General features: G+C 39.0%; 1 protein-coding gene and 1 long non-coding RNA gene across 2 annotated transcripts; one reads left to right on the top strand and one right to left on the bottom strand.

Moving 5' to 3' along the window:
* The first annotated feature begins 1,216 nt into the window (after positions 1-1,216).
* Positions 1,217-16,017, top strand: LOC126652079 (uncharacterized). The gene is made up of 5 exons (XR_007631869.1): positions 1,217-1,456; positions 2,514-2,648; positions 5,858-6,000; positions 11,405-11,546; positions 15,214-16,017. It is a non-coding gene; the product is annotated as an uncharacterized LOC126652079 (long non-coding RNA).
* LOC126652071 (pancreatic triacylglycerol lipase-like) lies at positions 11,065-24,574 on the bottom strand. Its single transcript, XM_050338617.1, has 12 exons — positions 24,526-24,574; positions 23,614-23,768; positions 23,037-23,162; positions 20,738-20,872; positions 19,644-19,752; positions 18,427-18,546; positions 18,049-18,168; positions 16,488-16,606; positions 15,247-15,376; positions 14,171-14,282; positions 12,351-12,518; positions 11,065-11,180 (listed from the first exon to the last, which is right to left on the bottom strand). Exons 1-12 carry the CDS (start codon positions 24,572-24,574, stop codon positions 11,117-11,119), a joined length of 1,407 nt encoding a protein of 468 aa, XP_050194574.1. The 3' UTR covers positions 11,065-11,116.
* Positions 24,575-24,602: the final 28 nt, after the last annotated feature.

Raw genomic sequence — 24,602 nt, 5'->3', positions numbered from 1 at the left:
TCCTTATAGATCTGGAAATGTTTAGTAAGGTCCAGCTAGACTGGAAAAAACCTTGCATAACAATTTGTGCAATATTACATTTTTCTGCTAACAGTTGTAGGCTACGTCCCTCTAAAATTCAGCTCTGTTGTCACTGGCTATAGAGAGGATTCAGGGGCTTATGTGACCTTATGTACAATGCAGCTCAGATGCAGAGTGAACTGAAATGTGCAGCAGCCACTACACCCCAACTTCCTCCTGTTTGCTGCAATGAAGATGTTTTACAAGTGCTTTGTTATTATAATTATAAACACCATCCTAATATGTGAGGTACTGTATTTAACTTGTAATGAACTTGATTTCAGCTAAACATTCAATTAATGTTACCAGTACAATGGGAAATATAATTACAGTCTTCAGAGACACGTTGAGAACCAAATTTTGCTTTCAGCGTTCATGCACATTGCTGAAGTTTCCAGCGGAGTTCCACGTATGTGCATTCAGAATTTGGTCCTTTCACTGGACTTCTCTAAATCTCTTGGTTTTCTCATATGAGTGTGTTTATATTTAAAGGTATGGCCCTATCTTGATAGGAGGGATTATGTATAAATTGTTGGTTCTATAAAATCACATAAGCTCTTACTGAAATTTGCAGATGTTATATTCATGTGAATAGCTGTGGAATAAAACAATTTATAAAATAACCTCCCTGACAGCAGCGTCCAACTTCTCTCAGTTTCCAAATAGCTACATTAAGCACCATCCAGACATCTGTCTTAAAGACAATGAATGCAGAGTTCCTTTACTCAGTGTAAAAGCTACATTATTTTCAAGAGATGCAACCTGGATAAATTGGTGAGAGTGCAGATGCTTTGTGTAACTGGGATTCAGGCCTGTTATTTGCCAATTTCATTAGGTACTGATATTGGAAAGCTTGTACTTAATTTTTTTTTTTTTTTGATAATTTCTGTTTTATTAGTTCTCATTCGTGCCTTGCTGTGTTCTAACACAGGGAAACATTTTCGTGGTGGAACTGATGAGAGTCACAGGAAGTTATTGTGCTTTTTGCTTTCAAATTAGAGACCTGAATGTGGGTATTCAAACAAAGCAAGAAATTTCACTGTAACCTGTGCAGTTCACAGAGGCAAAGATCAGTTTCTTGCAACAAAAACTCTCCATCCTTATGCCACATATTAAGTCAAATTAACTGCAAACATTTTTCTGCAAACCAAGAAATTCTGTATTGGCTTTAGTTAACATACAATTGCGTGGATGCTGGCTATAATTTTAAACTAATACCTATTTTCTGATTTTTCAGAGACTATAATTAGGGAAAAGGTTACTAGACACCATATCCCAGGACCTCTGGCTTTGTACCCACAGCAGAAGTTACTGAACTTGGACTACCAAGGGATGGCAAAGAAATGAAGAAGTTGGTAAATTGCAGCCACTGTGATCCTTCTGTCGGTGTCCACAGGTGAGCTGACACAAGCATGGAGAAACAAAAAATACAGTATGAGCTTACTCTGGGGATATTGTGTGCTGCAGCAGAGCCAAGACATAAAAGGAGGACAACACCCTCCTGAGTGTAAGGAAACCAAAAGAACCGGCTTGTAAGCAGGATTTTGAATGGCTAGGACAAATGCATTGGTGTGCTCTGGCAGTAACAAGATCAGGGAAGGTTTCAAAACAGAAAGAAGTGATGAGATTGAGAGCTGTGAATGCAGAGTTCATTAAACCATAGTAATCTAAGGAGTTAGAAAGGTGAGTCTCCCTTTTCTAAGGGCAACAAGGAGTGTTTCCTTCCCTTTGAGGAATAAGCTCCGCACCTCTAGTGGGAACTTCCGTCTGCCATCAGCTGATAAGAGCAGACACCAGACTGAACATATCCTCTTCCTTTGCAGTACAAAGAGCAATCTCAGTGCTTGATGCTTCCCACACACAAACACCCTGCATGCCGTGCCTGTGTATTTGCTAACATACACAAGGTTGCAGTTAAAGCACTGCAGTTCAATGTGTTGTTCAGAGGTTTTGCTTTTCATCTAGTGACAATCATAATAGATTTATTTTCTCAGCCCGTGTCACCCCACCAACACTTTACCTAGATGACAACTGACTCCTAAAAATGAGTGGAGTTGAAATAAGTTAAATGTTAGCAGAGCAGAATCCAGCAAAGATGCTGGTCCTGGATGTTATATGCAGGAGTTCTTGCATATAAGTGTGGTTTTCCACAAACAACATTACAACATCCTTCTTGAGATAATTTTCTCCCTGTGTTCCTTGTGTGAGCAGGGGTCCTGAATGGCAGTACTGTCCGTAGCATGTTGGGAACACACAGCTAGCTGCCTTGAACCTGGAAAAGTCCTTAGTTGTAGAACTCAGTGGTCAGGAGGATAGATATTTTGTCAACTCAGGATAACAAGGTCAGTGTTTCAGTTTGGTATTTGTGTAAGGCAGTTGAAGTTCAGGTAATGAGATTAAGGGTGTTCCAAAAAGTGTTTGAATAATATTGTAGCTCTTTTATTTTGTCTTAGGGGTGAAACACATGCGATTGAAGATCAAAAAGTGCCACACACTTAGCAAGAACGCTAAAGAACTGAGGAGATGTTGAGAAACCACACCAATCACATCCCACGGAAGCATTTTTCATTTCTATCCTTCAGAGTCAGGTAGTATATAGTGTATAGTATATATATTTTCCCCCTTTTTCTTTTCTCTCTCTGTGCAGATACATCCAGTATTTTTACTGACTACAGCTGCAGCTCTGTCAAAGCATCACAGATCCATATAGCTGGAAAGGACCTCAGGCATCAATCATATATCACTGTCCTGCTGCAGAATAGTATTAGTTCTGCCTAAGCTACTCACAACTTTTATTTAGTCTGATTTTAAACCTTCTAACCCTGCAATGGCTCTGCCTGCTTGGGCAGTTGACTTGTGTTTCACAGTCCTCATCTATCTAAAATCTTACATAACGTCAGCTTTGACTCTCTCTGGCTGTCCTACCCCTAGAGAACATGGGGACATTTCATCCCATTCCTGCTTTGACATCTTTTGACATATCTGAAGACTCATTTCATGAATGCCCTAATTCTTTAATTAAACCCCAGGTCTTTCAATCACATTTTATAGACCTGTTATCTTTTTTTTTTATGGCTCTGTTGGCAGTGGATGCTGATTTCTTGTAGTTAGGCATCTTATTGCTGGAAGTAGATTTGGAAACTGATGCCAAAGTTATTCTGTGTGCACACACGTGAAAGGCTTGTGTTGGGTACATCCCACTACAAAACAACCCTGGTGAAGCATCAACAAACAATGAAACGTGATATGGGTAGTTGAGACACATTGTGGTTTTGACTTTTGCAAACAATGATTAAAGGCCTTGTGTGCAAAGTGAAGGGTGCATTTGAATCTTAGGAGCTTGTTACAGCAGTTAATATTGTGTTAACTGGATGTGTTTTTGATAAATTACACCTATGAGGTAACCACAAATCATGGTTATGAAACAGACTACACGTTTTGCACTCACTTTACTTTTAGAATTTGCATGGTTAAAGCATTTTCCTTGAACTCCTATACTGGGGAGGTTTTGATAAACTACTTATGCCTTGCTGACCTGAAATGTGTTAAGCTATATGAAAAATGCTGCAATGAAAAACTTCAGAGTGTGAGAAATCTGTATCTTCATGAATGACTTGTTGGGAAAGCTTAGGCAGGCTAGACTGAGCTTTTTACTCTGAATTTAAAATGCAAGAAAATACTCCAACCACAGAAAATGGGGCTCCACTTTGAGGTTAAAGGCTAATTTAATCCAGTAGTCACCCCTACTTTTGGCTAGGTGTCAACACCTCTGGTCTCCCTTACACTCTCCCTGTCATTAAAATCTCTGGCATCTTCTATGTGGCTGTTATGGAACATCATGTCCTTTGGAAAATGAAGATCTAAATGAAGAGTGTTGGAAGACAGTGCTTTAGACTCTGTCACTTAATAGTTGTTACTTTACTCAAAATTGATGAGTGTGGAAGAATCTCATGACCTCTTGGTAGATTCCCAGTGTTGTAGCACTTACAACTGTATGACTGGTGTGATGCCAACAGTGAATGATGTATCCCTTTCTTCTCTGCTTAACCAAGAGAGAAAGCAGAATTTCTGTGAACAAGAAAACAGTTCAGTGTAGTGCAAACTCTGCATACAAGATTTGTTTCATCTGCCCTATTCTACTCCTCCCAAGGTGTAATTAAGCATTTTTCATGCTGTCTCCATACCCAAAATCCCTCACACGAACAAAGCTTATGGAATTGGTATGAGCATCTTGGCATGCCCAGACAGCCCTAAAATGCCTGGTAGATGTGAATTGTCTGAGGATGCAGTCCTGGCTGGGAGTGAGGGAACAGCTGGACCTGTTCTGGATACCAAAGCAAAGCAAAAACAACTGGTGAAACTCCTCAAATTTACTGAACCTTCAGGGGGCTTTTTGTGTGTTAAGTTATATTCATCTTCCCAGAGTACTATTAGCATATTCACCTACATTGAAATAATTCATTTCCTTGTTATATGCCAGCTCTTAATTTTTTGCTCTTTCAGAATTATTGAAATTTGTGACAAGAGGTAGTGATATGAGGAAATGCTTGGTTTCTGGTTTATTAATCAATTCCATAATATCTCATTCTTCACAAATGCTTTATTTAATAGCACCAATTTCTGCTTTCAGGTCTTGACTTCCCTGATAAGCATTTAAGTTTCAGAATTTTTTAAAATCTTTTAACCTTTATCCCTCTGATTTTTTTTTTCTCAGCCTATAATTTATTATACAGTCTCCTGTCAGAGGAGGAGGTAGACTAGGTGATTTTTACTGTATTGCAAATTATAATTATTATCGTTATTTGCATTAGTAATGGATTCATTCTTATCACTGAAAACAATTCCATTATCCAATCAGACAGTTATCTTCACACTGTCTGTGATCGTATCTTTTCATTAGGCACCTCTTTCTCTGGGGGTCAAAAGGAGAATTATTCTTTAGTTCAGTCACTTTTCTCTTCACTCTTAACATTTTCCTTGTTTAAAAAAAAGTTTTTAATCCCCAACAAGGGTCTGTTGCAACAGAAATATGCTCCTTTCTGCTGCTGTGCTGCCATGCCTTCTGACCCTGCAAAGGATGGCACAGTGGTGCCAGGAGCTGCCCTTCAATGCCCCCTCTGTCACAGGCACCTGAAGAGGGTTTGTAATGCAGGGTTAGTGGGAGGGACTAATTTTCATGACCCAGCAAAGATATTTTAATGCCTTTTGGAATTAAGACAAAGGCTTGAGGATCTACATCTCTCTTAAATGAAGGGCAGAAGCCTTCTTTCCCAAATCCTCTCCGTGTTCTGTGGGAGATGGCCAGTTTGGAGAGGGATAATTGCAGAATGAGGGTGCAGAGGGAGCAAACACAGTCTCCTCACTGACTTCCCACTAAATGTACTGTGCCTCTCCAGGGGTATAAAATGGACATAGGCACTGATTTCCAAACTGCAAGCAAATGGGAGCGGAGAAAGATTGGAGAGAGATGTGAGGTCAGGCCACAGGTGCCCCTGAGGAACTGAGAGCACCTTGGTGAGAGCTGCAGATGGTGGGCAACCTCTTTCACACTTCTCTCCTGATGACTTTTGAGTAAGGAATTAAGGCCAGTGCAGGAAAGGTTGTCAGCCTAAACCAAGAGTTTGTTTTATTTATTGTTAAGCAGTTCCTGTGGAAGCTTCTGTAGTTTGACTCAGGCTGTGGCCAGCAAACAGAGTGCTTTGTGTTGGGAGAAGGAGGGATGGCCTCTGTTCTTCTATCACCTCAGGCAGGAACATACACATTCTTACTTTGTGTTTTTGCATTCCATGTAATGAAGGTGATGACTATATTCCTCCTTAATGAAGACCCTCTTCTAAGCAAGAAATGGTACCACTCTCAAGGCGGGCCTCACTCTCCAAAAAAGATATTCAGGACTCCCAGAGGAATCCAACCTATGGAACTTCACACCCCAAAACTGAGGTACCCAAGCCACCAGTAATGTTCGTTACTGTTATTTTTCATGAGAGCAAGACTTAGGTTATAAAAATTATATGAAAAAATGTAATAATATAAATTATTATGTGAAGAAGTGGATTACTGTAGAGGTTTAGATCCCCTTTTTTTTCCCCTTCACCTCCCTAATTGGTGAGATGTGAAGCCATTGTCTCCTCAATGCAATTAAAGATAAGATTTTTCATAGGATGTGTGCCACAACAATAATTCCATGGGTCACAGCACAAAGAGGGACTTGAATGCAACTTTTGTCTTTGGGTCTCACATAATATATGTCTTCAAGGTGCCAGCAAGTGTAGTAGCCACTCAAATGTTATTGTGTAATTGAATACTACATTTAGACATAATTTAAAGAGTACTTTGCTTCTTGCTTCTGTTTGTATATAGGCACAGTTTAGAAGTAAGTGTCATGTAGATCACTATAAGTATTTTTTCATTCAGGGCTGTGGAAGATCACATCAACCCTCTCCTTTCTTCCTCTGCCCTCTGCTGAAGCCTCCTGTTTTGAACAATTAAGAAAGGGGATACACCTTACACTTTTCTTGTCTTCAGATTTGAGGGGGTTTGCAGAGCTAAAAAAATAAGTACCTGAACTTACATAATTTCTTTGGCAAAAACAGTATTTTTTTCAAGTAAATATCTCTTTTGTCAAAGAGATTTTCCCAGTTTGTATCAGTAACAAGATGTTAACAAATTTAACCTTGTTTTTCACAGTTAAATACAATCATACATAGTATATATTTCTGAAGTATGAGGGCAAAATACCTTAGGATTTACACTCAAATTAAGGCAAGACTAGCCTTCAAGGTATAACATCATAAAATTCTTATTTGCAACCTCTGAGGATGCATCCCAGGAAGTATGGAATTAAATACAAGTACATTGCACTGTCAGCTATGACTGGGTGATGAAAGCTTTAATATGACGAACTAGATCAAAAAACCCCTCAAGAGATTTAGTAAGGAGAATTCATCAATGCCAAATTAAGATACGCTCAAATATTTCTTGAAAGATAGAACCTCATTATCCTACTGATTTATGGAGAAAAGTAATGACTGTGGACAGCATTGTCTAAAGACAACAATGAGCTCTGGTATATCTCAGTAATAATTAGAGTCGCATGAAATCTTCAATTTATTTTTTCTTATTATTCTCAGATTATTTGTAATATAGGAGAAAAATGCATTGCACGTGGTAATCTCAAATGTAATGAAAATACATGGCCCAAGTTGTTCCCATATTTAAAATTCTGATTGCAACACTGCCCACCAACAAAATAATAGTAATTTCTGGCAGGAATTATAAAACCTAAAGCATTTTTCAGCAAATTACTCACTCCATATCCACAATTATAGCCCATTTGTTTTCTTATGCTGATAACAAAAGATACATTTTGAGATCCTCGCTGTGCTACTCTTCCTTTAATAAATAAAGTGAGCTTTTCAAAAGCTACAAAATGATGCAGATAAAAATCAAAACATTCCTACATTTAAAGATTCAATCAAAGACTTGCCATGAATGGTGTGATATTAAAGTTTAAAAAAATAATCAATTTAGTGTGTATTTTTGAACAGGATTTGTCACAAATAGCATTCCCAATAGATAAGAATGATTATATGGTAAAGAGAGTAATTTATATATCTCCAACGTTCTGCTTTTGTCACCAACATCGTTAAGGAATTTGACACATTTGCAGGAGAACAATATATGTCAACTGAAATATATACCAATTAGCCGTAAATGGGACACTGAAATGAATGATGCATGTGCATGCTATACTTACAAGTAATAATATGTGGTTTAAAGTCGCTCGCGTTTTCAAACAAGAATTCTTTTTATGTTGTCATTTAAAATATCTAATATTTCAAAAGGTCAGGAATAAATAGCACCATTAGCATTAAAAGCTAGCTAAAGGGAAAGTAATTTGTTGTTCATTTAACATTGCATTTTATGTAACAGCTTTGTAAAGTGTTGGGGGGGAGATTTTGCTCTGCTAAAACAAGATGACGGTAGCTCCAGTTCGTTATTAAAAGGAGAGTTTTATTATGCTATTGTCAACTTTAATGTCTTGATTCTGTTAGGTGTTTGTTAAAATTACATGGGTTGCTGAAGGGGCTATGGCAAAGGATAATGCCAAGAATGTCGTAACTGTCAAAACAATTGTGTAGGCAAGAATCTGCTTATACCAAGGTAATGGAACAAAAGACAAAGGAGAAACTCTTCTGCAGTGTTAGGAAGTTAATAACCCTGTTGAGGTTTCCTCAGCAGGAGATACTGATATCAGGAAACCAGAGTCTGGAAGAGACAAATAGTGAAGGCAGAAGGAAATAGGAGATGTCATTGGGGTGTGAGGTATATGAAAACCCAGCATCAGATGCTCTCGTGTCTGTGGCTATGTGTTAACCTGCCATTGTTCCTCTCCCTGGAGAGGGTATGTGTGTTCTTCCAAGAACTGGATGATACGAAGGAAATGTGCTGTGTCTGGATCCTCTTCTTCCTGCCCAACTGCAGCCATGTAGAGTCAAGAAAGGCTTTGAAGGAACAATGCAGAGCTGGACTTAGCATAGCCTGGTGCAGGACAAACAATTCATATCCTTGAATTTATTAAGCCTGAGTGTATTATTCTACCACTATAAGGCTGACCACACATGGAAAAAACTGGAGCCAAAATAAGTGTCAGCTTATAAGCATCCTCCTGGACAGCGCAGGCCAGGAAGGAAACACACAAAGAGAACTCTGCTCTGTGCTTGCAGCACTTGCTGCTGCCATGAGGAGCTGCATGGGGAGACAAGCAATGCAAGAAGGGGAATAATCAAGTAATATCATCAGTGTAAGAAACACATGCTGTTTCCTCTTGAAGGAAGTTGGACAAGAAATTGACTTAGCATTTTAATATCCCACACATCTATGACAACAGAGCAAGGGGAGTCTCCTTTAGCATTTCGTATATATATAGATACCATATTAGCCTACCTAGGGTAAGGTTTCAGGGACTTGGAGATCCTGCAGATCAAAATTTGCTCCTGAGGGAGCAAAATTGGGTAGAATCATAGAATAGTTAGGATTGGAATTGACCTTTAAAGGTCATCTAGTCCACCCCTCCTCCCCGCCCCTGAAATGAGCAGGTACAGCTTCAACTAGACCAAGGTGCTCAGAGCCCTGTCCAGCTTGGCTTTGAATGTTTCCAGTGATGGGGCATCTACCACCTCTAAGGCCAACCTGTGCCAGTGTTTTACCATTCTTATAATAAAAACCTTCTTCCTTTTATCTATTCTAAACCAATTAGCACCTTGTAATCTGGGCAAGAGGCACAAGTGCAATTTAGAAAGTTTTTAAACATGAAAGCAATCTTGCACATCTCTGACTAAAACTGAAATTGCTGGAGGATATTATCTTCAGTTTTGTAAAAGCAAGGCACAGTTTGGCTTTTACATAAGGAACTTACTCCAGCTCAGAGCATGCCCACGGATGCTGATGATGGTACCTTTTCTATTCCTTACAGCCCTCATCTCCCTCCAAGAGCTGGCAGAGTGCACTGAATAAAACAGAAACACTATTTTTTTTCTATATTAGAAGAGTAGTGCTCCAACACATAATAAATTAGTTTCAACCTCCACCACTGCCCAGTGAATCTAAAGCCTTGCTGGGAGGTTGATGTCCTTTAGGACAAGATGTTCTGGGGGAGGGGAGGTCAACCAGAAAGGCAGAAAGACCAGAGTACCCCAGTCTGGGGAACCTGAGGAGAAACTGCAGGAAAGGGCCCCAGGACTGTGAGGTCTGTGTAGTGGTAGATCTCCATCAGTTCTGTGGGGATTTTTCTGTGAGGATGGACTTCTGAAAGCAGAGGCAATCCAGCTGGCTTCTCCAGCAGCAGGCTGAGGGAGCTGAGACAGGATTACACAGGGTCAGAAATGACTTTGTGAACTCTTCACACTCGAGCTGAATCTATTTATCAAAAAGCATGGAAAGAACCGATTCTCTCCCTGCATTACCTGTTTTGATCGCATCATCCAGAAATTTTGTTCAAGACCCTACTGAGGGTCAGTATAAGGGATTTCAGGATACTTTGGAGATTGTTATGATTATAAGCATTTCAGTGAAACTTCACTAACATTTGAAATTTTCTATGCAGATTTCTCAAAATTATTCTGTTTAGGTCGTATAAATCCTAGAATAGCTTGAGTTGGAAGGGACCTTGAAGACCATCTAGTTCCAGCCCACCTGCCATGGGCAGGGACACCTTTCACTAGGCAAGGTTGCTCAAAGCCTCATCCAGCCTGGTCTTGAACATTTCCAGGGGTGGAGCATGGTATGAGCTCAGTTCAGCATTAACGCCCCAAAACACATTCCCAATTCTCCATTATGTTGACTGTTCCATCTCTCACAGATAATTAAAATTAAACTTCTGTCCTCATTTTGTAACCACTCACCCTCCCCTCCTATCCCTCTTTCATCTTCATCTCATGCTAATTCTGGGCTTAGCCTTCAGTTTGACTAAGAACATCCTTAATCCACTGCTCCTACTCACAAGCAGATCTGCTTTCTTTTGGTACTGCCCAGGAGCCACTATGCAGATTCTGTTACCTGCCCCCTTTCCTCCCCTGGTTTGAAATTATTTCAAAACATGCTGAAAGCAGGGGAATACTTCAACAGGCTTTGGCTCATTCTCTCCTAAACCTATTCAAAAAATTCTGTCTAAAGAGAGAGATCCACAGATAGAGATATCCACAGATTTAACCTCTGCCTCCCAAACCAGCAAAAAAAAAAAAAAAAAAAAAAAAACTCACCACCAAAAAAAACCAAACAAAAAAAACCAAACCCACCCCCAAAAAATCTCAAACAAAACAACAACAAAAAACCTAACCAACCACCACCACCAAAAAATCTCAAACAAAACAACAACAAAAAACCTAACCAACCACCACCACCAAAAAACCCCAAACCCAAACAAAACAAACAAAAAAACCCAAACAAACAAACAAAAGTACCCCCACATATCACCAGTGTTACAATTGCAGACTCCAATGTTTTCTGCATGAGTAGCTTTTATTGGTAGCAAGGGTTTGGGCATCCTTATGTGCTGTTAGCAAGAAGTAAGAGTTTGAAGAACATCCTCTCTCACTATTTCGGACCCACAGAAACGGTATCTGAAGAAGAAATAAATGCAAGCACCTTGAGTTGTCAACATTTCTTGAGATTATACAAGTGGATTTGTTTTAATATAAGTCAACCTGATTTGTCATTTGACACAAGTGGACAGAACAAACTTTGACCATCTAGGTTTGAAATACTGCTACTGGGGAAGGCATTGATAGACTGTGTCCATTCTGCTTTACTGCCTGCCTTCCTTTAATTTTAGTTTCTTTTACAGTTTTTGTGTAGATGACCACAATTACTTGTACAGAGGCCATGATTCAGTAGAAAAGTGAGTTCTCTTCTACAGGAATACACTTCATCAGTGATGTGCTTTGGTGAATAGAGACTAAAACTGGACCTAGAACCTCTGCTTTAAGGTAAGTTAAAGTGATGTCATAATCACTTCCCTTTGCATGAAATTGTTTTCATCTCCCATGCTATCTTTTAAGTGATGGAATTTCAACTGTGCATCTGTATATGGGTCTAAAACTTATGCTGTACCTCCTGTTCTAGATATCAAATCATGGGGTGGATAAAATAAAATAACTAAACAAGCAAATGAGAGACTTAATTATTAAAAATCCAGGAAAAAACTGGATCAGTAAATCCTACCTCTATAATCTGAACATCCAAGCCATATTCATGAAGTCTAGAACAATCACTTTTAACCTCTTTACCTCAATTTTATATATATAGGCTTTAAGTGCAGGCTCTAAGTATTAGTCCCCATTGGAAGGGTAGGCTTATTGTCACCATCCCCTTTTACCAATCATGACCTCAAGGATCATCCATATCAATAGAATACTTCTGCTGGTCCTAGCTGACTGTGAATCTGACACAAAAATAAGCAGTTCTTGTGGAGCTTGGCAACAGTGATGCTGACAATCCAACCAGCACTAATTTTTCTCACTCAAAGAGTTATACAGGAGGCTTGCTCTTCTAAAGCCTGGAAAGATTTTAGGTTTTTCTTTCAAGCTATTTAAGGTCAAGGGTTGAAGTAGTAGTAATTGAACTATGGATGCACAGTGTCTTGAAAGGAAGGAAATAAAAGATTTTCTTGAGGGTCATTTTCTTTTAATGCTTTAAAGAGCTTTTGTTGTGAAAAGGCTTTCACTCCACTTATAATTTTGTCACCTGTCTTCTCAAGTAACTTTTGAGATTTTCACAATGGCTATACTTACTGTGTTCCATTTTGTCCAGATTCTACTGTGATAGTTGAAGCTCCTAATTTAGGTAAAGTTGGATTAATCCAGTTGTTGTTCCAAAGAAATTTAACCTTTGTAACTTTTCCAACATTAACTTCTGCATCAATGTAGGCTGTGTAAGTGTTGTCTGGTTTGAGGGTTCCCCTGTGAAAAATAACATTTTATGGATGTTAGGCATGCCGGCATTTGCTATTAATTACCAGTCCTCTCATTGGCTTGGCTGTGGTATCAAATGAGTAGAGAGTTAGCAAAGAGACAATGTTTATCATATAATATGGTAAAAACATTGCTGCCAATTTTTCAACTTAATTCATCCCAAATCAGTGTTTTTCAGAGGCAGGTGGGCCTGAAATACTGCAGTCATACCTCACAGTGAGGACCCAGTTAAAGGACAATCCCTATGGAGGTGTAGAGCTCGCTCCCTGTTGCTTATGTTTTTTTGGGGGAAGGGGTTTTTTTGCATATAAATGAAATTTTCATTTAATGTTAGTTAATTTATATGATACAGATGTTGGGTTTGTTTGGGATGGGCAGAAGGTTTATCTACTAGCTGCTCAGCCTGGCTCTTTAGCAGAGATTCCCACACCATGGCCAAGTAACGTGCCCATCTGCTCCTGGGTAACCCTGGTTTATAATCTGACTACTTGCTTCATATTGCACCAACAGAGCAAATTCTAACTGACAGCAGTTTGAGACTGGTAATGGCTTCAGCTACTACATCTCACTGAACATTAGTCAGTACTTCTCCAATCCTTTTCTTTGCTCTCTCTCAGTCCTACACTCTATTTTCTTAAATTTACCCCTGTGTATGAAGTCAGGAGGCATTTGAATGAGTCACCCAGAAGAAACCTCTACAGTATTATCAAGCTTCATGAGAAAGGCAGGACTTTCATTCCTCCCCCTAGCTTTGCACTCACTTATTCATCTGCCTTCAGGTGTTTACTCCCCTCCACAATAAAGGGCTTATGGTAGTGGAAGTAATGAGAGACAGGACAAAATCCATCTGCCTTTTTGTTTCCCTGCTGGATCCACAGTGGTGCCTGGTAGGATACAGCAAGTTTTGCTGGAGAAAAAAAGAAGTTCACATCCAGCAACTGTATTGAAACAGGTCCTACAAAGCTAGAGAGGGCTGGAGTGCATCCTGTACTGCCGGATCTGCAAGACTCATCTCAGGTGAATGCACGGATGCATGTGAACTGGGATCAGCTCATAGCCAACGCCTTCTGCTGGTGTGAGGATGTGAAGTTCTTGGAAAATGGAAGTGACATAGTTATAAGTAAACAAAGCAAAAAAATTAAACCCAAACCTCACATCAAAATGCGTTCTCCGTATTTTTCATAATTTCAAACATTTTAGTTGAAATAAACAAGAAAAATGCAAATAAACAAAACCACAAGAGGCAAGGAAGCAGCTTTAGTGTAAGCAGGAAAGATAGGAGCAACAAAAAGTAGGTTTTTTGTGCAGTAAGTCATATGGTAACTTTAGCTATAAGCAGCTGTGGCAACGACATTTTACAAGCCTGTGAAAGAGAAAAAGATCAGAACTCTGCTAGTGCAGGTCCAGCAAGCCCTTTGTGGAACAGCAAGTAAGCGACACCAAATTCTGACATTTTAAAATCCTGCATTCTAACCTTTTCCCTTCAAGTGTAAACCCAGAGTGAGTGAACTATTGCTACATTTACATCAGAGGTAGAATTTGATCACTAAAAAAAGATCAATTTGAACAGAATTTTCAATTAAAATATTAATTAAATGCTCTAGAAGAGAAGTTTCTTTTCTATTGAATTATTAACTTACTTGGTGATCTGGTACTGCTTTGTGTTCCCATCACTGCCATACAGGGCAACATTGACATATCCTTTTACTTTACTCTTTCCAGAGAGGGTCACAGTTACTTTGTACCTCCAAACTACATGGAAGAAATACAGTAAGTTAGGTTCTACCCAGGGAGAAAAAGTCTCTAAAATATCAAATGCTGGCGTTTTGTCTATCTGTACACAGTAGTTGAAAGCAGAAGATAAAAAACACCAGCGAGTCAGATATGTCATTATGTCCTAATGAGATCAACATCAGAAATGGTAGACATTTGTGTTACTTTCTGGAAAAGGAAGAAGGGAAAATCGGTCCCTAACATAGTAAACACAATATAGATCTGAGCATTTTGAAGGATTTCATACACAGTGACATTGGAAAGAAGGACGTGTGCTAAATCAATACAGAATCTAAGCAGTGTAAAAGAATCCTGAAGCTCAAGGAAAATAATTTTTGTGGGTGGGTGATTTCTTTTAGTGTGCAATAAGCAAAAGCAGCTCAAGAAGACTTGCTTTGTGTTTACAAAGGAGAAGGAAGAACTGTATTTTGAGAGTTGACATTTAGGATAACTAAGGCTGTAAATGAGGTCTTTTGGTCCATCCAGTTCTGAAACCAGGCCAGCTGTGATCAGCTTGCTCTTGGCCTTTGCCAAATGGAGTTTTAAACATCTCCAAAGGCAGAGATTTCCCACCTTCTCTGGACCTCTCTTCCTGCATTTAGCCACTGTCACTGTGACTGTGATTTTCATACTACTTAATAAGAAATTCCCTTGCTGCAACTTGTCTGCTTTGCCTATCCTTCCTTCTCCTTGAACGTTGTAATACAATCCACTAAACCTGTCCGTGACCTTCACTAGACTATGTAGTTTGCCAACAACTTTCTTGTACTGGAGGGCCCCAAAGTGGGCAGTAGTGTTGGAGCAAAATAGGAAAAAGCATGAAGAACTGAAGAGCCCTTGTACTATGTTGAGATTTGTTCATCTGTTAAAATTGATTGTAAAGTAGGTAAATTAAATTTTTTTTTACAAGAATTAGATAACAAAGGAAGGAATCAAAACTCACGAGGAAAATCCCTGGCCTCTCCAGTATTCAGGTAAAGCTTGATGAAGTCCTTTGTAAATTTCCCTTTGAATTTATCTGCATAGTGACCCATATTTGGGCATCCTTCTTGCGGGCATGGAAAACATTTTCCCTAGTGAAAACAAATATATCTATTAATAACATTGTCCAGCCAGCCAAGAACAAAAAATTAGTCACAGGATGTATTTTTAATATACCCCACCTAACTGGCCCTGTATCACAGCAACAGATTTCAAGTAACCCTTTCTACGACTTAAGAAAGATCATGTGAGCTAGCCAGCTTTCTCAAGTGCTCTGATTTTTCAGGGCTCTGTGTTGCTTCTTGGGCCATTTAGCTCAATCCAGACACATCAGTGCCAATCTTGAGAAGTCTTGAACTGGAGCAGGGAGAAGAGGTGTCCTTTCCAGCAACTGATGAGAAAGAAAGGTGTCTCTTTATAGCTTCAGGTTGGGTCAAGAAAGGCTTTGTCTTGGAAACAAACCTCGATTTTGTCGTGAAAGCAGCTTTCTAGTGTGGTGACAGAAGCAGGTGGTCACCTTCTCCCAAAGCAATCTGAGAAGTGTAATCTCTGTCACCTGCTAGAACGTGTAAAGGTCGATCTAAACACTATGCAAGTTTATACCTCTGTCTGTGCTACTTGTAGGGTATGATGAGCCTGTCACCTTCCTGCTACTCTTAGGCTGTAATTCTTTGTCTCCAAGTCTGGGACAGGGAAGGGCTTCCTGACCTTGTCCGTCAAGCATTGCTTTGTCCCTGGAGCCATCTTCAGTCACCAAAGGGCTATAGGTTATCACATATTATTTTACTTCTTGTTCTAAACCCAAGAAACTTAAGCTGTGTTTGAAAGCTTACCTGCTACAGTGTGGGATCACAGTTCTTGCAGCTTGATAGATACATTTGGCCACTGCAAGGACAGCCTGTTCTCTTTACTTCTTTCCAATTTGATGCAGAAGAGCAGGCCTGGGGAAGCCACACAGGCTCCAGTAGTACTTCAGGGCTGCCATATCAGCGCAAAACCAAGTACGCCCCTGTTCTGTTACTGCCTTCTACTTTTACCCATGTCATCTGCACAAGCTGTAATACTTTTGGACATCTGACACCTACTTCTCTTACAGATACATTCATTGGGTGCAAGCTAGCATAAATAAATTGAATTTCAGATGCATAGATAAGAGCCACTATTTTCAATAAGGTGCATCCTGAAGCTCTGAGAGATACTTACTGATTGAAAAAGATCATATGAAGCACAAGGATATCCTAAAAAGCCATTAGGGTAGATGATACTGTCCGAGTAATACTTGTAACTCCGCAAATGATTGCAAGCCACAAAGTCCCGGGTTCCTGTGAAGAGATGCTTCCAGGTTAGTTCTTCCTTTCTGTTACCGTTCTAGGAAAGATACCAGGACAGCCCTTGCCATTTGATTGGGATGCATCATTCCTCCTCAAAAGCCTTAACACAGTTCTTGGAGCATCAAACATAAAGTTGGAAACTTACTTTTGGTGAATTGATGCCCTAAGGAATATCACTGACTCAACAGGTATAAAATGCAAACTTGAAATGCTTTGTGGAGACTGTGCAGCTCAGCGCAGTCCTTGCCCCCCCAAACCCACTTATTCGTGCAATGTGACCGAGTTTAACAATAGAAATGAGAACTGCATGAAGCATGTCTTTTGTAGGCAACAGTTGCATTACCATAACAAAAGAAAACCAAAAGAAAAGTATTTAACAGTGAACTTCCTAAGGCAATGTTGATTTGCCCCAGCTGAGGACTTCAAAACAAAATTATTATTATTTGGGGGGTGCTTAAGAAAGGAGACTGCTAAGATTAAAATAACGAATATATTTTTCTTTGTGTTGCCTTTATTTTCCTATCTTTAGGTTAAAAAGAAGATCATATACAATGCAGGTATCTCTTTGTGCTTTCATTCCCCACTATTAATAACAAGTTTACTCCATAAAAAAAAAAAAAAAAAAGAGAGAAAGAGAAGTAATGCCACCAGCTGCATTTAATAAAAGCTAGAGTAAAAGGCTAGTTATCACAAATCAGTTCATGGATTCCCAGAGTTTAAGATATTTGCAGTAGTGTAAGAAAGAGCTCAGATAATATACTGAAAAATCTCCACAGCAGAAATCTTCCAGGTTTTTTTTGTGGTTTGTTTTTTTTTTTTTTTAACATGCAATTTAAGTAGATAAACACAGAACCTTTGTAATAACTCAGAGATTTTATTAGAGCCATATAAAACAACAAAGAACAGTGTATTTGAGCAGCTGCATGCCAATCGTTTCTTAGCTGGCTAGAAGTAGACACAATGACATCACTTCAGTGGAACTCAGATTGTAATCAGTAACTTAAAAAAGAATTAAATCAGTTATTCTATCTCAGAAGAAGAATTGCAGCTGAAGATACATTAACAGGAGTAGCTGTGAACATCATTGCCCTACTCCACCAGTGTGCTGCTGAGCAACTAGACACAAAGTGCAATGTGTGCTACAGGCCTTTCTAAATTTTTTTGGCATGGTTCCAGTAACTTCTGTTTCTGCTATTAGATACTTTAGAGGAGATATATTTTGCAGAGGCAAACCCTTTGTCTTGTTTATTTTTTAATCAGCTCTGAAAAACTGTGTGTTTTGAGCCTATTTATAGTTTTGCTGTGCTCTGCAGCTGCCATTGCCAGTGGACACACCAAGAGCTAATGAAAAATACCTGAGTTAGAGAAAGTTAAGTGGCTAAACCGTGACAGGTGATATACCCATGATGTTATAATGTAATCAACATGCTTACCTTCCCAGATGCCATCAAGATCTACAATCTGTGAGACAGGGTTCTTCCCACACCCTGGCATTTGCTCGCCTCCATTTGGATAAAAGTCGATATGTCCTATTGCTGGGGTTATGCCAAAACCTGAAGGATTTAAAATGTTGGTAAGCATGCTTTAAATTAACATTGTCTCATACCTATAGCTGCTGGCTTCAAGTTTGTTTGTGCGTGGTGTTTTAGGAGCTGTTAGTGACCAGTATGGTGTATTTGTTCTGTGTCTGTGACTTAGCACAACAGTCTTAATGAACAATTAGAATACTTAAGTGCTATAGGGCGTAAATTCAGTACATATTTCAGACAAATACATAATTCAGTATTAATACAGTAGAGCTGAATGCTCACCTAAGTTGGGGATTGTGGGAGCTGAGTCCGTGTGAATAATGTCAACAAAGTCTGCATCAGATTTATCCAGTCTGACTTCAGTTGGAGTGCCTTGAAAATAAGGTTGAGCAGGGTCCAATCCTGAATGAAAAAGACTAGTGTTATGTATAGATAAAGAGAAGTAGATGTAAAGGTATTTTACGTAACACTGATTGGTGATATGTAATGATTATCACATATACAGTTGCTTAGGGTTCCTCATATCTAAGTAATATAGGCATTAATGAAATGATGATGTGTGCTTTCTCCTACCAAGTGGCTTTTCTTCCAGGAATTCAAAAGGGTTACCTTTGTGAAACCTGTTAAATTTTTCTCATTTATATATTTACATCAATATGGAATCCCAACCCTTGGAAATATATATATATTTTTTTTTTTAATTTAATTGAACTTCCCTTTAATAATGTTGCTCAATCTGAGGTTGCTGTGTCTGCATCCCATATAACTGGTTTCTAAAGCACCTTGCTTGAGAGTACTCAAAGAGGAATTTCAGCTGATAGCACCCCATATGCTTGAAGGTGTTGAAACCTGCCTGCCTACTTCTGGCTCCAGTCAGATTTTGGGAAAATCATCTGGTTTTGAAATGATGATCTTTGCTTTTGAGCCCAGCAGAAAATAGAATTAATTTGCTTCCCAAATTGCTGCAGCAATTTCAGGAGCTTGCAAAGTCTTGTAAATTGCAGTTTTTGCCAACTTATACTTGCATCTCTTCTTGTCCCTGGGCAACACATTAGGGTTTACTTTTAAACTGACTTTTGTAGACTATTAGTCCAAGGTTCGTCAAGCCTGAAATCCCTGACAAAAAGTAACCAATTGAAAAGGGTTGTGTTAATAATATCCAAAATTACCTTTTATAAAAGGTCACTCTGCTTAACGCACAACACCCTTGGTGCTGCCTGTGTGATGAATAAGGAGATCAAACCTGTAGCTTTAACCTCTGGAAGGGTTGAACATGTTAGAAAATTTCCTTTGCTGTGTAACACATGTGCAAGCAAAATATTCATCCTGCTGACTGTTTTCCCACGCTTATCGGGGCACTGCTCCTTGGTGTACTATGAGAAGAGGCTGAGTTCTATTATAGTATTTAAATTACCTTGAGTATCCTGCAACCCATGGATAAAACCAGAAGAGAAAATGAGCAGCAATGTTTTGTTTGGTGGCTGAAGTCACTGACTTACCAGTTATTCTTCCAATCCCCGGCCTCCTCCTGCCAGCCTCACCAGCAGCATGTGCTCCAAGGCTGTGCCCAATTATGTGGACATCAGCCGGAGAGTATCCGTATTCATTCTGGGAAAACAGCAATAAAGAAAAATTGCTACATCTGTTTTCATCAGCAACAAGGAAGACTAAAAAGGGGTTGGAAAAACTAGTTCTAATTTGACAGCTGACTCCTCTTCTATAACGAACTCTTACAGGATTTCAGCATCTGTTTGCCAGTTATTTATGTCCAATACATAGATTTTTCAAAACTCCTTATTCAGGTGCTCCCCACCTTTAGAGGCTGTTATAACTCTAGACAGTTCTGTCCAGAGAGGCTCTGTATCTGTTTCACATTCTACACCTGTTAAGATTCACAGAATGCTTATCTGGCTTGCAAGAATCAGCCAGGGAGGAACTCCTGCACATGGCAGGTTGGGCACCATGTGCAGCTGGAGGAGAACATGAGAGGAGAGATGCCTTCAGCCTTTTTGGACAGTAACTCAGTAGCTGCAATGGAGATGTAGAGAGTGAGACGTGGGTCAGAGCACCCCTAGACCCAGCGTGCTCTCTCTTTTCAGTAATTTACAGTTATTTTTTGGGAAATGTGTGTTGAAAGCAATTAGAATAAAAGAAGGCTTCACACCAAGCATCACTTCCATGTGAAGCTGCCTACAAAAGTGGGCATGTGGAACCTCCTGTAGAGTTGGGTACTGTACATTGTGGCTTTCCCTGGTGGGTCCTACTTGTCCCCAGCCACTGTTGCTCCCTGAGAGCAGTTGTCCTCCAGCCTCTGCTGACTGGCAGCTTATTTTCTGGCATTTTTATGAGCTCCTTAGTAGGCTTAGGTAGGTTCTGTCTCCATGACGAAGCAGTTTGCTGTGTTCATTATTTCTGCCTGGCTTTACTGTGGGAATGTCTTGTGGAACTTCCTAGGTTGTCTAGAACAGTTCTTTAAAGAAAAGGTCTGCTTTCAGCACAACTGAAATGATCGTGGAGTAGAAGACAACATTTTATGCTGCCTACATCCACATTCATGTTCTAGTACCATATTTCTTTCAAAGAAGGCTCTTACCATAAGAACATCTACAAAATAAGCGATTTCAGCACCAACAACACGGATGTTGTTCGATGCCTGGGTGTACTGACATCTTGCACCTCTCTTCCAGTTTACACAGATGCAGTTCACATCTTCCACAGTAAGCATCCTCTGTTTTGGAAAACAAGAGTAAAACCCATGGTAAATACAATATGGAATCGATTCATGTTGCTCATTACAGCTTAACTCATAAATTTTGTGTGAACTTGTGTAAGAACCTTTTAAGAACTAAACCTGTAGTATGTGGTGTGGTCATGCCTGCTCACAGTGGGGTGTGTGCTCACACAAGGCTGAAATAGGGTGATGTGCTGTAGAAATGCCTTTGCCACAATCATTTCAAATGCCTATAGAAATATTTTTTACGGAAGGGAAAACAATATCAATAGTGATACTTTTAATTTTTATTTTCAATCAAAATTTGTATGTAACACTAAGAGCTCTACTTATGTACTGATTCACTTCAGTGATTTAAAAATACTTCTTTAATTAAAATTGAATTGGAACTTATATTTTTGATTATAAAAATCAACAGTCTTTTTCTGATGGAGATTTTTAAAAAAGAGACTGTGTTTTTATATGAGGGTACATAAACTGATGGTGTCTCTGAATATCCAGATTTATGACTGGAATATATATATATATATATGCAGGCAGATACCTTACTGTCTGCCACAGAACAAGCAGCTTTACTGTTCTCCAGTGAGCTGGATTGTTGGGCTACAAATATTTTGCTTTAGAAGCTTAAGTATATTTATTCTTCTTTGCTTTATGTTCAGGCATTATAAAGCATCCAAAACCAGTTACAACTGGCAAGGGATAAAAAAGGTAATAGAAGTGTCTGTGAACATGTTAGAGGTTGTAAAAATCAATGTGCAGATAGGATTATTGCTTAATGGGAAGGAAAGTAAGTATCAGATACACATAGGAGGGTTGATGTATTCACAATCCCATTTGCTCCACTCTTCCTTAAAAGATTCACTGAGACCAATTTTTTTTTACTAAATATAAATAAATTGGAGTGTTGTGATAAAACATAGACTACCATCGTGGGAAAAAAAAATTAAGGATTTATCTCAAACCTCTACATCCTTGTGAAAATTGATCAAACAGATTCAAGGCACTATCTGAAGAAAATTGTGAGCTGTCTCATTGATTGTGAAGTTCTAGGAAAAACCTTCTATTTTAAGAGTGGAAAGGGGAAGAGAGAAAAGTATAAAAACATCAATATGCTTCTAATACTGTAAACAGATAATTAACTAACAAATCCAACAATCATTTCTCAGTTTTCATAAAGTGATAATCCACATAGTTGGGTTTTTTTTTCAAGAGAAAGTGACAAATTTAATCTCTTTTTACCTAGTGTCAAAGAAAAGCAGGCAATGGGGATGCAGTAAGTGTGAAATGCCTTGATTTAAGTTTCACATTTTTTCTCATAGTGATCTCACAAGTAAAATAGGAACACATAATTTTAAAAATTTGTAGTTATGTTAATAGTTTTTTGAAAAACGTTATCATCAAAGGGCCATCAAGTGGTATTTTGCTCTGTGCTGTATGATTAGTAGCTTTTATTAGCTGTAGCTGCCACATAAGCATGTTTGAAGGACTTCAGAAAACCACAAGCTGGATTTGCACTTTGTATGGGGACAGGGTTAAGAAATAATTTGTGGAATTAGCAGAAAAATCAATAAAGCAGAGTGCTTTACTACATTCAGTGTTCATAGTAAGTGTTAGATTGAAGGCTTTGTTTGAAATGCTCCCCTTGAGGTCTCTTCTGGATATGCATTTCCACAGCTTTATTGCTTCTGGTAATGGCCAGCCCAAACAGCCCCTGAGCCTCCAACGCCCACACGGCAGCCCAGGCCTTTGTGATAGACTTTCCACATCTAGAAACCTGTTCTTTCTCGGGAGAAATAGGATTCAGTAGCTCTGAGTCTGCAGTTATTTCTGGAATTATCCTAGGTCCTAAGCAGTATCTTGCTCCAGGGTTTGTGTTGTTTTTACCAAGAAAAAGGACACTTATGGAATCAAATCCTGTTGTCACTTACTTCAGTAAAGAACAGAACCTTATATGGATTTTACCTCATGCTTTTTCTCAAGGTGCAAAGCTACATATTTAAGTTGATAACAATTTGAAAATGTCATTTTTTTCCTCCTGCCTTATCACTTCAAATATCATGAGAAAAATTGGTTAGAAACAGAGAAATCAAACAATTTATAGGAATGTGTTTATGAATGCAAAGTAAGGAACTTCACAAGGTCAGGAGGTGGTACATACCTTGCACATGTCTGACAGCCAGTTTTCTTCTCCATTGTCTACAAATCCATGTACAATAAATCTGGTCATCTTGCTTGCATTAAAATTTGAGTTCTCAATTGTTGGCTTGTCAACTGCAGAGACCTCCTACATGAATGTAGATATTAAATTAATGTAGGTAATAAATTAATAAACCTTTAAATTTGCTTTCTGTAAATAGTTTTTCCAAATTGCAAAGACCTGAACTATGGTTATCTGTATAGGTGCTTAAAAGTTATGCAATGTTAAACTCATCTGCAAGCATTCACATGACTATAGTCTAAGGTCTGTATTTTATTCAAACAAGCTTTGACACATATCTTTGAGCAGACACGACTTTACTTTTCAAGTGTTTTCATTTTATCTGTTGGAAAAAAAAAACCCCAAAGATGCTCAGTTTCCAAGTACTTCTCAATAGGGACTCTGCCGAGGAGCTGGAATAGGTTGTCTCTTGAATAAAGTGGAATTTTTAACACTTTTCAGGAACACAGCTGGAGCCTGTGTTTATTTACAATTTTTACATGTGATTTACTAATGTTTAAACTACAACAGTTCTTACTTGAAAGTCAGTAGGATTTTCTCTTGTGTACAGGAGGAAGTGAATGTCTATACTTTCTGGTTTCCAGGGTAACTTATAGACTGGTCTTTCTGTAGTTCCAGACCATGGCACATCATCTGTGAAGCATCCAAGCCTTTCATAGCAAACTTCTTTGCCTGTAGCATTAAGATCAGATCAATAATACGTGAATGAGCAGAGAAGAGGAGCAGTTAGTCAGAACTCACAGCATCACTTTTCTGGGAGTCTCTTGGTTCCTTTTTACAGAAAGCAAAGACCAGAAGTTGCCCCCTTCCTAGATCTTTAGAGGCTACAGTTTGCCCTAAGGAAAGAAGCCACCCTGTTGCTCATCAAGTAAGTCTTCAGCAGAGTTCCTCTGTGGTATCCTGTCTCAAACCTTGGGTATCTTTCCCCGGCTGTTGCTTGTCCTAAAGCAAACACAGATGGAGAGTTTCTCATAATACCAAGCCAAGGTATTGCAAATAATCAGCAATAAATTGAGACTGTGCTGAACAGCTGACTGCACACGAGATTCTGTCATACTACACAAGCCAGTGTCTTCTGCTGAATATAAAATGATATCCTCATTAGACTGCCTCCACTCCCTGTCCCTGGCTTTTTCTCCATTTCCATCACTGAGAGGAGTACAAGAAATAATTCCCTAGGCATGGTAGAACAATAGCTTTGTTCTGACATGGGAAACATCAGCATTTCTTGCTCATTCCTAGGGTAGAATTTCTGGAGTGGAGAAGAGGAAAGACAACATGCACATGCACTCATCTCACCATTCTTGTATGGGAAAGTGAGCCATCTAACCTCAATCAGGAAGCCTTAAAACACCATGTTGTAGAATAATACCTCACAAAGTATAGCAGCATAGAAAGGCAATATAAATACTAACACCTAAATGCTTACCTTCTGTTGCGCTGAGGAGAAATAGGGCCAGTATCCAAATTCCAAGCATCTGGAACAGTAGAAAAAGGAAGTAGAAA

The sequence above is a fragment of the Myiozetetes cayanensis genome, unplaced genomic scaffold, assembly GCF_022539395.1.
Source record: "Myiozetetes cayanensis isolate MyiCay16 unplaced genomic scaffold, myiCay2020 scf10, whole genome shotgun sequence".
NCBI classification, from domain to species: Eukaryota; Metazoa; Chordata; class Aves; order Passeriformes; family Tyrannidae; genus Myiozetetes; species Myiozetetes cayanensis.
This window is presented reverse-complemented; position numbering and strand designations above follow the sequence as displayed.